Source organism: Aureococcus anophagefferens, assembly GCF_000186865.1.
Source record: "Aureococcus anophagefferens unplaced genomic scaffold AURANscaffold_5, whole genome shotgun sequence".
In the NCBI taxonomy this organism is placed as follows: Eukaryota; class Pelagophyceae; order Pelagomonadales; family Pelagomonadaceae; genus Aureococcus; species Aureococcus anophagefferens.
In genome coordinates, this window is record NW_008705565.1 from 2,851,955 (window position 1) to 2,868,519 (window position 16,565).

At 73.6% G+C, this 16,565-nt stretch overlaps 3 protein-coding genes across 3 annotated transcripts; all 3 read left to right on the top strand.

Annotated features, from left to right (window-relative positions):
* Positions 1 to 881: 881 nt before the first annotated feature.
* AURANDRAFT_62878 (hypothetical protein) lies at positions 882 to 3,024 on the top strand (the record flags this gene model as incomplete). The annotated part of the gene is made up of 2 exons (XM_009036811.1): positions 882 to 1,517; positions 2,749 to 3,024. 2 exons carry the CDS (start codon positions 882 to 884, stop codon positions 3,022 to 3,024), a joined length of 912 nt encoding a protein of 303 aa, XP_009035059.1.
* Positions 3,025 to 4,492: 1,468 nt separating this feature from the next.
* AURANDRAFT_71244 (expressed protein) lies at positions 4,493 to 6,094 on the top strand (the record flags this gene model as incomplete). Its single annotated transcript, XM_009036812.1, has 1 exon — positions 4,493 to 6,094. The coding sequence occupies one exon, from the start codon at positions 4,501 to 4,503 to the stop codon at positions 5,953 to 5,955; it is 1,455 nt and encodes a 484-aa protein (XP_009035060.1).
* Positions 6,095 to 6,904: 810 nt separating this feature from the next.
* AURANDRAFT_23571 (hypothetical protein) lies at positions 6,905 to 8,539 on the top strand (the record flags this gene model as incomplete). The annotated part of the gene is made up of 1 exon (XM_009036813.1): positions 6,905 to 8,539. A coding segment is annotated over one exon (1,635 nt), but the record flags the coding sequence as incomplete, so codon positions are not given.
* Between the last annotated feature and the right edge of the window lie 8,026 nt (positions 8,540 to 16,565).

Sequence of the window (16,565 nt, forward strand, 5' to 3'; positions counted from 1 at the left end):
GCGTGGGCGCTTTTTCCGGACGCGCGCGCGCGGAACATTCAAGTTGAAGCTACGTTGAATCTCTCTTTTCCTGCCCAGGCGCGGACCGCGCGCTGCGGGACCCGCTGCCGCTGGGCCACTTCCGCAAGTACGTCGCCTACGCGCGGCGCTTCGTGTCCCCCAAGCTCGACGTCGGCGCGGCGCTCCTGCTGCAGCGCACGTACCTCGAGATGCGCGCGGCGCACGCGGCGGACCCGGCGAAGACCATGCCCATCACGACGCGCCAGCTCGAGAGCCTCGTGCGCCTCGCGCAGGCGCGCGCGAAGCTCGAGCTGCGGGCCAACGTCACCGAGGACGACGCGCGCGACGTCGTCGCGCTGCTCCGCGAGAGCGTGCGCGACGCGTGCACGACGCCCACGGGCGCCGTCGACTTCAGCCGCGCCGTCGGCGGCATGTCCGCGTCGCGCGCGGTCAAGGCCCTCGTCGCCGCGCTCCACGCGGACGCGGACGCGCGCCGGGACCCCTACTTCACCATGGCCGACGTCAAGGACCTCGCGCGGCGCGCGGGCGTCGAGACGTCGAAGCCCATCGCGGACCTCGTCGACATCCTCCGCGACCAGTCCTACCTCATGTACCAGAAGCGCGACGACGGCTCCTTCGCCTACAAGCTCACGTCCTGCCAGTACGAGGGGTCCCAGACCAGCACCCACCTCATGGGCCCGCCGCCGCCGCGGCCCCCGACGCAGCGCCGGGTCTACTAAGTTGACGCGATATCGAAGCACCGGTCGACTACATTGAATCAATGGTGACGGCACCGTCGCGTCGAAGAAACCATCCACGATGGAGGGCGGCAGCCCGGCGTTTTAGGCCGCTCCCGCGCCCGCTCCCGCGCCCGCCCGGCGATGTCGGCGATGGAGGAGACGTCGAGCTGGTGGCCGGGCAGCCCGCGGTCCGGCGCGCCGGCGCCGGCGCGCGAGGCGCCCGGCGCCCAGACCTACGACGAGATCATGGCGCGGGCCGCGGCGTCGCGCGGCGAGGCGTCGAGCCCGCGGCCCGTGATCACGCTCCACCGCGTCGGGTCCGGGCGGCGCGGCGGGTCCAAGGACCCCCGCGAGTACGACCGCCTCGAGAGCCGCCTAAAGGCGCTCCAAAAAAAAATCAGCCTCGTGCGGTCGCACCTCCGGGAGGCCGACGAGTCCGCCGCGGCGGAGCGCGCCGCCGAGCTCGCCGAGGCCGAGGCCCTCGCGGCGAACACGCGCGCGAACCGGTCCGCGGGCGCGCGCGCGCCCGCGCCCGGCGACGACGGCGACGGCGGCGGCGCCGCCGTCGCGCGGAGCTTCCTCTGCTCCGCCGACTCCGCCGACGTCGACTACGGCACCGGCCCGCCCGCGGCGTCGCACCTCTCCCACGTCGCCATCGACAGCGACTTCGCCGACGACGACGACGACGGCGGCGCGCCGCCGGACGGCCGGCCCGCCGGCGGCGACGCGGCCCGAGACGCGCTCTGCGGCGACGCGGGGGACGTCGAGGAGCTCGAGGTCGAGGACGACGATTACCGGAGGCTGAGGCGAGGGGCGTAGGGTTGCGGCGCGTTCGTCCCCGGGCTACGTAAGCCTAGGCGCTCCGCGTGCGCGAGTCGGCCTCGCCGGTGACGGACTAGTGGGACTCCTTCGCGTCCTTGTAGATGCTGGCCTCGAGGTGGATCTTGTTCTCGTCATGATTGTCTTTGGCCCATTGGAGGTCCCTGGCCTTCTTCTGGAGCTCGCGCCGCGAGCCCGTGGGCACGAATTTGCCCGGCTGGCGCAGAGGGGGCCGACCACCAGGCATACACCAGCCGGGCATACACCGGCATAGCAGCCGCATAGCAGCCGCATAGCGGACGCATAGCGGACGCATAGCGGACGCATAGCAGCCGCATACCACCCGCATAGCAGGCGCATAGCAGGCGCATAGTAGACGCATAGCAGGCGCATAGTAGACGCATAGTAGACGCATAGTAGACGCATAGTAGGCGCATAGCAGACGCATAGCAGGCGCATAAGACCAGCATAGCAGGCGCATACCACCAGCATAGCAGCCCGGCGACCGCTGTCGACGACCCCAGGCGACGGCCGCCGGAGGTCGCCGCATAGCAGGCGCATACCACCAGCATAGCAGCCGCATACAACCCGCATACGACCCGCATAAAACCCGCATACCACCCGCATACCACCCGCATACCACCCGCATACCACCCGCATACCACCCGCATACCACCCGCATACCACCCGCATACGACCACTGGCAGCATAGCAGCCGCATACCACCCGCATAAAACCCGCATAAAACCCGCATACCACCCGCATAAAACCCGCATAAAACCCGCATAGTAGGCGCATACTACCAGGCATACCGGCGGTCAACCCCCTCGGGGCTGGCGGGAGTTGGGATGATTCACAGCCACCGCCTCCCCGGCCACAGCCTCTAAGCCACCGATTCAGATTTGCTCCGAATAGCGGGCCCGACTGCCGCTCGTCAAACAGAGGTTCTGGCACGCGCCGCGCGCCGCACGCGCATTGCAAAGCGGATTTCGAGCTTCGCACATCCTTGCGTTACGCGTGCGCTGCTGAAGGCGCGAAAAATCCACACCGTTGCCCGACGCCGCGAGCGATTCGGCGACCGGCATCGCCGCTTGCACCTACCTTGAGCCACGCAATCTTTGCCTTTACCATGCCACATGCCCGCGCGCGACCGCCCAATGGCGCGCCGACCCGGTCGGAGCGAAAGCAGAAACGTTTCACGCGCCTCGCGCGCCGCCTGGCGCTGAGCTGCTACCGGTTCGTCGTCGTCCACCCCGAGGACCGGTCGATCCACGACGCGAGCCTCTACGAGCTCAAGGAGGCGACGGTCGTCGGCGCCGCGGACCTGCCGCCGCACACCGCGGCGAGCGTCTACGACGTCGAGCAGCTGCCCGTCGCGCGCGCGGTCGTGCTGCCGTACCTCCCCGAGGCCGCGCGGCCGATGCCCGTGCGCATCCGCGTGCCCTACATCCACGCCGCCGCCTGAGCGGGCGCCGCCCGCTTCTCGGAAATCCCGCGCACCGCGCCGCGCGCCGGCCGTTTTGCCACCGCCGTCGTCGCGCGCGCGCGCCCCACGGAGCCGTCCAAGACGCGCTTATAAGTGCGCCCCGCCGAGAGCCGCCCGACGGACCGGGCCGCGACGGACCTCGCGAGGGGGGCATGCGCCCTTACGAAGCGGCCCTAGCCGAAGCCGCCGCCGGCCTTCTTCGCCTTGGCCGCGCCGGCGCCGGGCAGCCGCTTGCGCTTCTTCTCGGCCCGGGCCCGGGCCTTCTCGTCCTTGGCCGCGAAGCCCGACCGCGAGAGCCAGTAGCCCTCGCCGTAGGACACGAGCACCTCGTCGCCCGCCGCGATGGGCCGCGTCGCGACGGTCGCGTGGTGCGCGCCCTCGAGAGTCCAGTGGTCCGCGTTCGCGCGCGCGGCCGACGCCGCGGCGTAGGCCGCGCGGCTCGCCTCGTCGCCGGCGACGATGGCCGCGCCGTCGTTGGCGAGGTGGCCGAGGTACGACGGGTCCGCGTCGCGCGCCGGGTCGCCGACGATGGTCAGCGACGGCACGGACGTGGGCAGCTCGTAGGCGCGCCTGGGCAGCAAAAGAGAGATTCAACGTCGCTTCAAAGTGAATGTTCCGCGTGCGCGCGTTCCGGAAAAAGCATCCATTCTTCGAAACCGCTCCGAGGGATGATCGCTCGTCCAAAAATCAGCCGAAACGAGTGGAACACGGCCGAGAAAGGAGCCTTTGAAGTTGGGAATGTCGCTCTCTTTTGCTGCCCCGGGTCGCGCGCGTTCGCCGCGCGGACGAACAGGTCCTCGGCGGTCTGCTCGTCGTTGGGCACGTGGGACCCGAAGAGCGCCTTGATCTCGCAGCCGGCGGACCGCGACGCCGCGTCGCCGTCGGGCCACGAGAGCAGCGCGTCGCCGGGGTAGAGCGTGACGAGCTCGCCCGGTGCGATGTCGCGCGTCGCGAAGAGGCCCCGGCCGTGGATGGCCGATTTCCCGACGGCGCAGCGGTCGAGCTCGAGGTCCTGGAACCGCGTGCGCAGCAGCCGCTTCTTCACGCGCGCGGCCTCGGCGACGGCCTCCGTCGAGTTCGGCGTCGCGGCAAAGGGCTCGCGGTAGTGGGCGCGCACCTCGGCGAGCATCTTGCCCAGGCCCTCCGTCGTGAGCGTGTCGTTCTTCCTGCGCGCCGCGGCCGGGGCGGCGGCGGCCGAGCTCCGGGCCGGGGCGGCGGCGGCCGAGCTCCGGGCCGGGGCGGCGGCGGCGTCCGATGCGGCGTCCGATGCGGCGCGGAGCGCCACGCGCCGCGGCGCGGCGTGGAACCGCGTGTGCACGAGGCACGTTGCGCACTGGAGGAGCACGAGAAGGGCCCGCATCGCTCGGCGGCGGGCTCTTTGAAGCTGCGGTTGAGGTCCGGGCGCACTTCGCCAAAATAAATACCACAGGCTGGCAGCCTCCGCCTCACTGGACAATGGCCGAGTTCGCCTGGCCTACGACGGCCGGCGGGAAGGCGTCGACGACGGCCACGGGCAAGCAGGTCTGGGCCGCCGCCGCGCGGGCCATGGGCGCCGACGACCTCGCGGCGGCCCTGGAGCGGGAGAAGGACTGGCGCTTCAAGTACCCGACGCACGTCGTCGCGCTCTGCGAGCGCATGTGCGCGTCGCCGGCCGCGGCCGTCGACGCCGCGCGCGGTGGCCTCGCCGCGGCGCACGCGGCCTTCGATACGGCCAATGTGCTCGCGGCCGCGACGCCGCCGCTCCACAGCGTGCTCGTCGCCGGGTCGGGCAAGGCCGGCGAGGTCAAGGTGCCCCTCGCGAGCCTCGACGCCTGGGTCGCCGCCGGGTCCTGCGAGGCCGACGTCGCGGCCCGGTGCCGGAGCCTCTGCGACGAGGGCGGCCGCCTCGCGTGCGAGCCGTCCACGCGGAGGTCGCACGCCTTCGTCGTCCTCGGCGCGACGTCGGAGATGGGCCCCGCGCGCGCGCTCCTCAGCCTCGGCTGCACCGTGGCGTGCGTCGCGCGCGCGGGCTCCGCGGCCAAGTGGGCGCCGCTCGTCGACTTCGCCCGGTCCACGAGCGGCGTGCTCGTCGCGCCGTCGCGCGACGAGGCCGCGACGGGCGCCGACGCGGGAAAGCTCGGCGCCGACGTGCTCAACGAGGCCGGGGCCATCGCGGCCTGGCTCCGGGACGAGCCGGCCCTGGCGAAGTTCGACACGCTCGTCGTCGGCCAGTACATCTACCTCGACGGCGAGAAGCACGTGCGCGCGTCCGTCGCCTGCGACGCCATCGCCGCCGAGCTCCAGAAGACGCGGGACGTCGCCTACGCCTACCTCGCGAGCCCGGGCACGGCCTACCCGATCACCGCGGCCATGGCCGACGACTCGCGGCGGCGCCACGCGGCCGCGCCGCTCTGGCAGACGGGCCTCAGCGGCGCCATGAAGCTCGGCGGCGGCGGCTACGTGCGCAACTACCGGGACGCCGTGGGCCCGGCGCGGCTCCACGTCACCGACGGCCTCGCGACGGTCCAGGGCCCGAACTACGCGCTCGCGAAGACCTTGCAAAACTGGCGCGCGGTCGCCGCGCGCGCGGACGGCCGCGTCGTCTCCGCGAACATGGCGCCGCCGGCGCGCACGGCGTCGATGACGAAGACGAACCCGAACGTCGCGCGCTGGCTCGACGGCGTCGCCAACTTCGCGCCGAACGCGACGTTCTTCCCCCAGGACGTCTCCAAGGTCATGGCCGCGCTGCTCCTCTACGACCTCTGGCACCCGGAGGCCGTCGCCAAGCCGACGACGGCGCTGGACCACCCGCTCATGATCCTCCAGCCCGCGTTCCACGGCGGCAGCCCCCGCTGCGCCTACACGGGCGAGTCCATCGGCTCCTCCGCGGTGATCACGTCCTTCGTCTCCCGCCGGCCCTCCTGCGCCTGAGGAAGGGGGGCGGCGCTTCGGCTGAAGAGACGGGCCTCCGGCGGCTGGAGAGGCGACGCCGGCGCGGGTGTGCCCCAAGGAGGGCAACATACCCCGCCGGCGGGGTATGTTATATGCCGAGCTAGCTGGAACCCAATTGAAATTAACGAACGACGCCGTCGGTCGAGGGTCGAGGAGGCGGTCGAACAAAAGGCGGGAGATCCGGAACGGCACGAGCGACCGCGAACGAGCGTCCAGGGCAGGACCAAACGAAGCGCGCCTGAGATGTCGAGGAGAACAACCAGCGCGTCCTAGAAGGAGCACCCGGAAAAGGCGAAGTTCTGGTAGACCGGGTGGCTGTAGCGCGGGCCGCTGAGCGGGTCCATTTGCGCGAGGGCGTCGGCATTCGTCAGATCTGATTCCGCGTTGTCGGAAACGGTGCGAACGGATATCTCGAGTCGTCGTCGTAGTTCGAGCAGTCGAGGCTGTAGATTTCGTGCGTGTCATCCGGGAGCTTGCTCAAGCGTTCCAGACCGAGCGACGGCCGCTGGCTCTCTGCCCAGGTCGCATACGCGAGGCCGCACACCAGCGCGGCGCATCCGGCCTTGGCCCACTTGCGCCATGCCGGCGCGGCCTTCCGGATGAGAGGCGCGCTCTCCTCCATGTCGCACGCCGTGGGTGCGGTCACGCCGTAGGCGGGCTGCCGCCTGGAGCTTCTATTATTGAACTTCATGATGAACTCATTGCACTTGGCGACGCTTTGGCATCTCTTCGGCATGATGCATTGTTGGCCCCCATGACCATCGAGTCGGACGCCGAGCTCTCCGACGAGGAGGGCTCCGACGAGGAGTTCGGCCTCGAGGCCTACGACGACGGCGAGTACCGCACGGTGGAGCGGGCGGCGCCCGCGGCGCCGGCGGCGCCGGCGCCGGCGCGCCGCCGCGTCGCCGACGAGAGCGTCGTGCGCGAGATGAGCGGCGTGTCCGAGGACGCCGCGGGCCGCGGGCGGCGCGCGGACAAGGTCGGCGAGCAGCGGAGCGCGCACGACGCCGCGGACGACGCGGCCATCGAGGCGGGCGTCTTCGACGAGGTCGTCACCGAGGCCGCGGGCGGCGGCGCGATCAACTTCGACGAGCTCGGCCTCTGCCGCTGCCTGCTCCGGGCCGTCGCGGCGCTGGGCTTCTCGCGGCCGACGGCGATCCAGGAGCGCGTCGTGCCGCTGGCGCTCGCGGGCCGCGACGTCTGCGCGTCCGCCGCCACGGGCAGCGGCAAGACGGCCGCGTTCGGGCTGCCGCTCCTCGAGCGCGTCGTGCGCGCCAAGGCCGCCCACGGCAAGCCGACGATCCGGGGCGTGATCCTCCTGCCGACGCGGGAGCTCGCGGCGCAGTGCGAGGAGATGGTGCGGGGGCTGGGCCAATTCTCGGGCGCGGACGTCGCCCTCGTCGTCGGCGGCGCCAAGGACGTCAAGGTCCAGGAGCTCGCCCTGCGGCGCAAGCCCGACGTCGTCGTGGCGACGCCGGGCCGGCTGCTGGACCACCTCACGAACGGCCGCGGCGTCCACCTCGACGACGTCGAGTGCTGCGTGCTCGACGAGGCGGACCGCCTGCTCGAGCTCGGCTTCGAGGACGAGCTCCGCCAGCTGCTGGGCGCGCTGCCCGGCGGCTCGGAGCGGGGCAAGGGCGGCCGCGGCTCGGGCACCCGCCAGACCATGCTCTTCTCCGCGACGTTCGGCGCCAAGGTCGAGAGCCTCGCGGCGCTGTCGCTCGTGCGGCCCGTGCGCGTGCGCGTGGCGTCGGGCCACGGCGCGGGCGGCGTCGCCGCCAAGCTCACGCAGGACTTCGTGCGCCTCAAAGCCGCGGAGGGCCGCGCCGAGGACGCGGAGCGCGAGGCGACGCTCCTCGCGCTGTTGACGCGGACCGTCGACCCGGCGTCGCAGGCCGTCGTCTTCTTCGACACCAAGGCGGCGACGCGGCGCGTCGGCGCGCTCCTCGAGGCGCTGCGGGCGCGGGGCGGCCTCAGCGGCCACGCGCTGCCACCCGCGACGGAGCTCCACGGCGGCCTCCGCCAGGCGCAGCGCGACGCGAATTTGGCGCGCTTCGAGCGCGGCGACGCGGGCATCCTGCTGTGCACGGACGTCGCCGCGCGGGGCCTGGACCTCGCCGGCGTCGGCGCCGTCGTCAACTTCGAGATGCCGCGCACCGTGGCGACCTACGTGCACCGCGTGGGCCGCACGGCGCGCGCGGGCCGGTCCGGCCACGCGGTCACGCTCGTCGGCCCCCAGCGCCGCCAGGCGCTCAAGGAGTTCCTGCGGTCGCGCACGGCGCAGCTCGACGCGGCGCGCGACGCGGGCGACGCCGGCGCCGCCGCCGAGCTCGAGAGCGCGGGCCTCCGGTCGCGCGCCGTGCCGCCCGCGGTGCTCGCCGAGTGGCGCGACGCCGTCGGCGCCGCGGAGGCCGACGTCGCGGGCCTGTTGGCGCTCGCGGCGGCGGACCGCGAGCTCTCGCGCGCCGCCGAGGACGCCCAGCGCGCCGAGAACCTGCTCGTGCACGGCGCGGACATCGCCGCGCGGCCGAAGCGCGAGTGGTTCCAGTCGTCGAAGCAGAAGCTCGACGCGAAGGCGCGCGCCAAGGCCGAGGTCGACGCCCTCGACAAGCAGCGGGACCTCGCCGAGGTCCGCAAGCGGGCCGACGACCTGCCGACGCGGCGCGAGCGGGACCCGGGCGTCGACGCGAAGCCGCACCGGCTCAGCCGGCTCAAGCGGCGGCGCCTCGAGGCCAAGGCCGCGGAGGAGGTCTTCGCCGAGGAGCGCAAGCAGGCGCTCCAGGACGCCGCCGAGGCGCGGGCGACCAAGCCCAAGAAGCCCAAGAAGGCGAAGCAGGCCAGGGCCGCGGGCTTCGAGGCCGCGGGCTTCGACGACGCCGCGTACGCGCGCCCGGCGCCGGCGGCGCCGGAGCCGCGGCGCCGCGCGCCGTCCGCCGACGGCGACGACGACGATGCGCCGAAGAAGGACGGCCCGCCAAAGACGCGCGAGCTCGCGGGCTGGACCGAGTTCGACCCGTCCAAGGTCTCCCTGCGCAAGAAGAAGGCCGCGAAGGGCGCCTTCAAGTCCAAGGGCCGCTTCAAGCGCCGCTAGCTAACCCCCGCCTCTCGCGTTGTCCTCGTCCGGGGCGCCGCCCCGCTTCCGGGGCCGGCCGCGGCCGGGCCGGCACTTGACGCGCGGGTTCTGGTAGGAGCAGGACGCGAAGGCCGCGTCGAGGAGGAGCTCGGGCCCCATGCAGGACCGGTTGAGGTCCGCGACGACGGGGAGCCAGTCGACGGCGTCGCGCTCGACGGCGAGCATCCAGGGCTTCTCGGGCCCCGCCCAGTGGCGCGCGGCGGGCCCCAAATCCCAGCAGCGGTCGCCGCGCTGGCAGTTCCAGCGCGCGTCGAGCGCCTCGAAGCCGCGGCGCACCGCGAGCATGAGCGGCGGGTTGCTCCCGAGCTTGTAGAGCGGCCGCTTCGCGTCGAAGTTCGCGTTGATCCACGTCTCGACGCGCGCCGTGAGGCCCGCGGCGGCCCAGGCGCCGAGGTCCACGAGGAGCACGCCCGCGTTGAACGCGTCGAGGTCGCCGTAGGGCGCCGAGAGCCCGCCGAGGCGCTCGAGCGCGGCGACGCTCGACGCGTCCTTGCAGTTCAAAAAGGCGCCGCAGACGGGCTTCCAGGGCCGCGGCACGGCGGCGACGGGCGCGGCGCCGGGCGCGGCGAAGGTCGCGTCCGCGAGCGCCGCGACGTCGCCGAGCACGAGCACGTCGCTGTCGAGGTAGACGACGACGCCCGACGCGACGCCGAGGAGCTCCGCGAGGTAGAACCGCGCGTAGTTGAGCGCCGACGACCCGAGGCTCGCCTTCTTCTCGTCGGCGATGGGCCGCACGCGCACGCGCCGGCCCGCGAGCGTCGCCGCGCCGTCGAAGGCGCGGACGTCGTGCCGCGCGGCGCCGTCGGCCGCGCACGCGAGCGCGCGACCCGCGGCGGCCGCGGAGCCCGGGTCCGTGACGACGTGGATGCGCAGGCGCCCGGGCGACGCGCAGGCCCGCACGACGGACCGCGCGCAGGCCACGGTGCCCACGAGCTGCGCTTTGTCGCCCGCGATCGCGACGTGGACCGGCGGCTCCGTCGCCGCGGACCGCGCGCCGGGCGCGGGCGGCGGCGGCACGGCGTCGCGCGCCGCGCGCCAGGGGTACTTGCAGGCGACGTCGCTCGCGTTGCCGCAGCGGCGCGCGCGGCCGCCCGCGAGGACCCGGGGGCAGCAGGCCGGCGCCGCCGCGTCGCAGCGGCTCGCGTCGCAGTGGCCGCAGGCCGCGGGGCAGCAGACGTTCCAGCGGCCCAGGGACGACCGCAGGCCCGCGTCGCAGTACGCGATCCGCCCGGCCGCGCGCGCGACCACGCAGGCGAGCAGCGCGGCGCGCAGGGCTGTCCCTTCAAGCAGCGCGGCGCGCATGGGCTGTTATGAGGAGACCATCAGCATCACAAGGGCTGCCAAAACTTTTCAAGCAAATCTCGTGATGCTCTCCGGAGCTCCGCGGCGGCGCGGCCGGCATGGCCGGGCTCTGAGCTCTCTGATCGCAGCTTCGTGCTTCATGGCGCCGCCGATGCCTCGTGTCAGTGAGCAGCCGTCGAACGCTATCCGTCTTCCTCGTATGCTTCATCGGCATCGACGCGTTCGTCGCGCCGGGAGCTGCGCCGGGCACTGCGAGGCGCTTGTCGATGCGCGCGGCGGCGGCGGACGACTCGCGCGCGGCGGCGGCGGACGATTCGCTAGCGGACGACTCGCTCGCGGCGGCGGACGACGCGACGGCGGCCGTGGACGAGGAGGCCGCCGAGCTGCGGCGCCTCACGGCGCACGCCGCCGACCTCGAGGCCGTCGCGCTGGCCGCGCAGGAGCGCGTCGCGGCGCTCCGAAGCGAGATGGAGGACGCCCTGGCGTCCTCGGCGGCGGCGAGCCGGGAGCTCGAGCGCGCGCAGACCGCGGTCCAGCGCGAGACGACGCGGCTCGCGCGCGCGGCGCGGAGCAAGAGCTCGCGGCGGCGCGGCGAGTCGCCGGCGGGCGACATCGCGGCGGGAGGCTACTCCCGCGGCCGGCCCTCGAACGGCTGGCGCCACGGCGACGGCGCCTACGTGCCCGAGGGCCTCACGCCCGAACAATGGCGCGAGATCCAGGCCAAGGAGCGGGGGCCGACGGCGGGCCTCGGCGCCTGGGGCAGCGCGGGCAACCCGAGCGCGCCGCCGCGGGGCGACCTCATGGCGACGCCGTCGATCTGGACCGACCCGAGCTCGTTCTTCAACGAGCGCAACGCGGCGCCGCCGGGGCCCGCGCAGGAGCGGGCGCCGAACATCTTCGACGTCGACGACGAGGAGGAGGAGGAGGAGGCTGATAGCGACTAACCTTGTTCCCCGGAACTCATGACGCTCTTAGCGGTGCGTCCTAGAGATAGGTCCCGATGAGGCCCTTGATGTCGCGCGGGGCCGATTTGAATCCCGGGACGTAGTCGCGAATCAGCGCGGCGACGACGAGCGCGGCCTTGCGCTTGGCGGGGACGCCGGCGCCGAGCACAGCCGACCGGTTGTCGACGGTCACGCGGCCGCGCCGCGCGAGCTCGACGAGCGCCTTGAGGCTGCCGACGGCCAGCGCGATCGCGACCGCGTTGGCGTCGTTGTTGTCCGCGAGGTCGAGCAGCGCGCTCGCGGCCTCCGATTTGGCCCGCGCGCTCCCGTCGCGCAGGAGCTCGACGAGCGGCGGAATGCCGCCGGCCACCGCGACCGCGACCTTGTTGGCGTCGTTGTTGTGCGCGAGGTTGCCCAGCGCCCGCGCGGAACGCAGTTTGGCACTCGCGCTCCCGTCGCGCAGGAGGTCGACGAGCGGCGCGATGCCGCCGGCCTCGGCGATCAGGACCTTGTTGTCGTTGTTGAACGCGAGGTAGTACAGCGCACACGCGGCCTCAGATTTGGCGTAGGCGCTCCCGTCGCACAGGAGATCGACGAGCCGCGGGATGCCGCCGGCCTTGGCGATCCGGACCCGGTTGGCGTCGTTGCCGTACGCGAGGCTGCCCAGCTCCCGCGCGGCCTCCTCCTTCGCAGTTCCAGCGCCCGCGCAGCCTGCTCCTCCCTCGCGCAAGGCGCGGACCTGGGCGCGGATGCGCCGCGTGATCCATGTCATGCTATTGACCCCTTCTTCGAAAAAGCGCCGTCGAACTTGAACATTTCAAGCAGCCCAAGCGCTCTCCGTCGTCTGGTGCGGAGCCTCGCGGCCCCCGGCGGCCGCCATGCGCTTCCGCTTCTGCGGCGACCTCGAGGCGCCGACGTGGCTGCTCCACGAGGTGCCGACGCTGAGCGAGATCAGCAGCGTGCGCCTCAAGCTTTTGGCGAAGCAGGTGCTGCAGCAGCTGCTCCACGGGTCGCTGGACTACGGCAAGGCGCTGCGCTTCACGACGCCCAAGGGCGCGGCGCCCGACGCCGCCGTCGCCCGGGGCGCCGTCGCCGCCGTCCACTTCGTCGTCGCGTCGGCCGTCAAGTACGACGTCGACGACGCCGTCTTCGCGACGGAGCTCGAGCAGCTCGGGCTGCCCCGGGAGAACGCGGCGGCGATCCTGCGGCCCTACCGCGAGAGCAAGGGGGCGCTGCGGGCGACCTTCGCCGCGGGGACCTTCCGCGCGGCGCCGACGGCCTGCGCGGGCTGGACCGCGGACCGCGCGGCCGCGTCCGCGGCGCTCCGGCTCTCGGGCCCGGACCTCCGCGTCGACGTCGGCGCGGACAAGCTCGCCGTGCTCCTCCACGAGCTCGGCCAGGTCAAGGCCATGATGGACGCGAACCAGGAGTAAGGGGGGGAAAAGCCGCGCGCGCGCGCCGCGCCCCGGGGGCGCCTAGTCCGCGGTGGACAGGGGCGTGCGGACGTTGTCCTTGATGGCCTTGTCGGCCTTGTTCATGACCTCCTGGGCCTCGGCGATCTCGCGCTGCTCCGCCTCGTTGGGCAGCTCGCCGCGCTGGGCGTTGGCCATGGCCTTGGCGACCTTGCCCTGGGCCTTGGAGTGCTCGATCTCCGCGAGCGTGCGGAACTGGGAGAGGCGCTGGCCCGCGGAGCGGAAGCTCACGCAGCAGGCGTGGCCGTACTTGGGGCAGCCGACGTCGGCGAGGTGGAGCAGGTGGCGGCTCACGGACTCGACGTGGTACGCGTCGTAGCCCTCGAAGGCCGCCCAGGGCTTGTCCGGGTCGCGCCGCTTGGGCTTCGCCGCGTCGACGTCGACGTCGTCGTCGTAGCCCTCGACGTCGCGCTGGAGCTTCTTGAGCCGCTCGCGCTCGTAGATGGGGCCCAGCAACTGCGCGGACGGCCCGATGAGCACGTACTCGGGCACGTCGATCATGAAGTCGGGGTCGCGGACCGTCTCCTTCATCTTCGTCAGCCAGTCCTCGACGCCGCTGCTGTAGCGCCAGGCGCAGAAGAGGATCGCCGGCCGGTAGTTGAGGTAGACGTTCCGCAGGTCCATGCGGTCCACGGGGAACGAACTCGACCCCGGCGCGCCGATCGCGTGGCCCGCGGGGTCGACGTCGAGCTCCGCGGCCTTGACGACGAAGTCGTTGCCCGACGTCGCGATCTTCCCCTGGCCCGCGCGCTGCACGAAGTACGCGAGGCGGCCGTTGCCCGCGTTCATCTCGACGGCGACGTCGCGGAAGCCGAGCGGCTTGATCGCGATGCGGTCCTTGAGGTAGGTCGCGAGCTCGCGCACGGCCTCGTGCGTGAGGCAGTAGCGCGGGTCGTAGTTGTTCTGCACGAAGTAGGAGAAGGGCGCGAACTCGCAGCCGTGCCGCTCCGCGGCCGTCGCGATCAGGAGCAGGTCCGGCACGGCCAGCGCGGAAGCGTCGAAGACCGTGCGCTCGTCGCCCTCCTCCCGCAGGCCCAGGCCGTCGAGCACGACCTTGCGCCGCGACTCCGGCGCCCACTTGGGCCGCCACCGCGTCCGCGGGCCGCACTCGACCTCGAAGAGCTCGAGGAGCTCGTCCCTCCGCGGGAGCTCGTGCTGGTTCTCGAAGCGCCGGAGCCGCGCGCGCTTCACGGGCGCGGCGCCCACGAAGGCCTTGGCGCACCAGGCCTCCTTGGCCAGCGCCCAGCGCATGGGCTTGAGCTGCTTCCGGAGCTTCCGCAGCGTCGTCGCGCCGAGGCCGTCGCCGCCGCCCGCGAAGCGCCGGATCGCCGCGTCGAGGTTCGCCGCGCTCGTCTCGAGCACGAGGGCGCGCACGGCGGCGTAGTGCGGCGCCGTCTCCTTGGGCAGCTGCTTGGGCTCAACGAGGCCCTCGACGACGCGGTAGATGAGCGACGTGCGGAGCGAGAACTCCGCGCCCGCGAGGGCCTCGTCGAGGGCGCAGAGCGACGAGAAGGCCTCGTCGGCGCTCCGCGTCTCCCGCGGGGGCTCCGGGGCCGGCGCCTTGGCCGCCGCGGGCTTCCGCGCGGCCGCGGCCTTGGGCGCGGGCGCCGCGGGCGCGGGCGCCGCGGGCGCCGCGCCCGCGGCCCGCAGCTCGAGGGCGACGCCGGGCGTCACGCCGCAGCGCAGGGGCTTCGCCTCGTCGAGGCTCCCCGGCGCCCCGCGCGCGCCGAGCACGTAGTCGCCGGCGCGCGACGCGCCGCCGAACTTGGCATCGTAGTGCTTCAAAAAGAGCGCCACGAGCTGGCTCGGCGCCTTCTTGGCGAGCCACTTGTCCGTGAGCTTGATCTTCAGGCTGAAGGGCTTCAGGCCCGACGACGCGCTCGCGAGCTCCACCTCCATCGCGTGTCGATGGTAGAGGACTTCTCGACGCTGCCGCCACTCGTCTTGCCACAGCCCATGCAGCCAAAACTTTGGCGAAGTGCTTCCAGGCAGCATCGACCTCGGAGCTGCGGCTGCAACTTCGGGCAGCCCTGTGATGGTGGGATAGAAAAGACGTCGTAGAGACCGCGCATGTGTCCTGTGCCAACGAAGGTCTAGCATCGGATGGCGGAGAGCGACGGCGGCGACCCGGCCCCGGCGCCGGCGCCGCCGGCGGAGAGCGGCGAGCCGGCGCCGCCGGCGGAGAGCGGCGAGCCGGCGCCGCCGGCGGAGAGCGGCGAGCCAGCGCCGCCGCCGGCGGAGGGCGGCGAGCCGGCGCCGCCGCCGGCGGAGAGCGGCGAGCCAGCGCCGCCGCCGGCCGAGAGCGACGGCGGCGAGCCAGCGCCGCCGCCGGCCGCGCCGCCGCCCGCGCCCGCGGCGCCGACGACGCCGGGCGCCGGGCGAGGCCGCGGCCGCGGCCGCGGCGGCCGCGGGAAGGCGCACAGCAAGCGCGCGTCCTCCTACGGCCACGACAACGACTTCGCGGAGGAGGCGTCCATCGAGGCCGTGGGCCTCACGGCCGACGTGGGCCGGGTGAAGACCGTCGTCAACATGCGGCACAAGGACAAGCTCCCGCCCGACCAGAAGCCGCCCGCCGCGCCCGCCCCGCCGCCCGCCGACGCCCCGGCCGAGGTCCAGAAGGAGCCCGTCGACCAGCCCTGCAGCTGCGCCGTCGCGTGAGGTTAAGGTTGAAGCCACGTTGCAGCACGAGCTCGAGGCTATGGGCACTTGGCTCGCCTCGTTTTGCTCGCTGAGAAGGTAGCGCGCTTCGCATTGTTTTGCCATGCGCATACAACACATCACGACGCCGGAGGAGCTCGACGCGTTCGCGCGGGGCCTCGACTGGCCGACGCCGACGCACTTCTCGCGCGCCGCGGCCGCGGCCTGGACGGGTGGCCTCCACGGCGCGGTCGACCCCGCGGCGCTGTGCGCGCGCTGCGAGAGCTCCGAGGCGCTGCGCCGGCTCCGCGTCGACGCGCAGGCCAGCGGCACGGGCGTCTACTCCGGCGACGAGGCGCGGCGCCGCGACGTCTCGGTCAAGCTCGCGAGCCTGCTGTCGCTCGCGGCGGCCGGCGGCGCCCCGGACCACTGGCTCGCCGCCGCCGCGGGCGCCCACCTCTACCTCGCGCAGGCGCCGCTCTTCGTCGACGGACCGGACGGCGTCGACGCCGCGCCGCTCGCGGGCCTCGTCGTCGCCGACGGGTCGCGACCCGCGGCCGCGCTGCCGCCGTTCGTCCCGCGGCGGGCCGGCGCCGCGTGCCACCTCTGGCTCGCGCCGGGCGCCGTGGCCAGCGCGCCCCACTGCGACGAGGACCACAACGTGCTCACGGTCCTCCGGGGGCGGAAGACCGTGGCGTTGGCGCCGCCGCGGTCGGGCGGCGCCGCGTGCGCCGCGGCGCCGCCCTGGGCCGCGGCGCCGAACCACGGCGCGCGGCATTTAGGGGACGCGCCGCGCATAGCGCTCGGCGCCGGCGAGGCGCTCCTGCTCCCCGCGGGCTGGTACCACGCCGTCGAGTCCTCCCCCGGTACCGTCGCGGTCAACGCGTGGTGGCGGCCCAAAAAGGACGCGCGGGCCGGGTCGCGCGTCGACGCGGCGGCGCGCGCGCTGCGCGCGGCGGGGCGCGAGGACCCCCGGCGCGACTTCTTCGACCGGCGCGCGCTCGTCGGGCTCTGCGCCGCGCGCCGCCGCCGGGACCTCGGCGCGCCCGCGAGCCGCGGCGACCGCGCGCGCGCGCGCTTCTCGCGCTTCGCGCGCTGCGT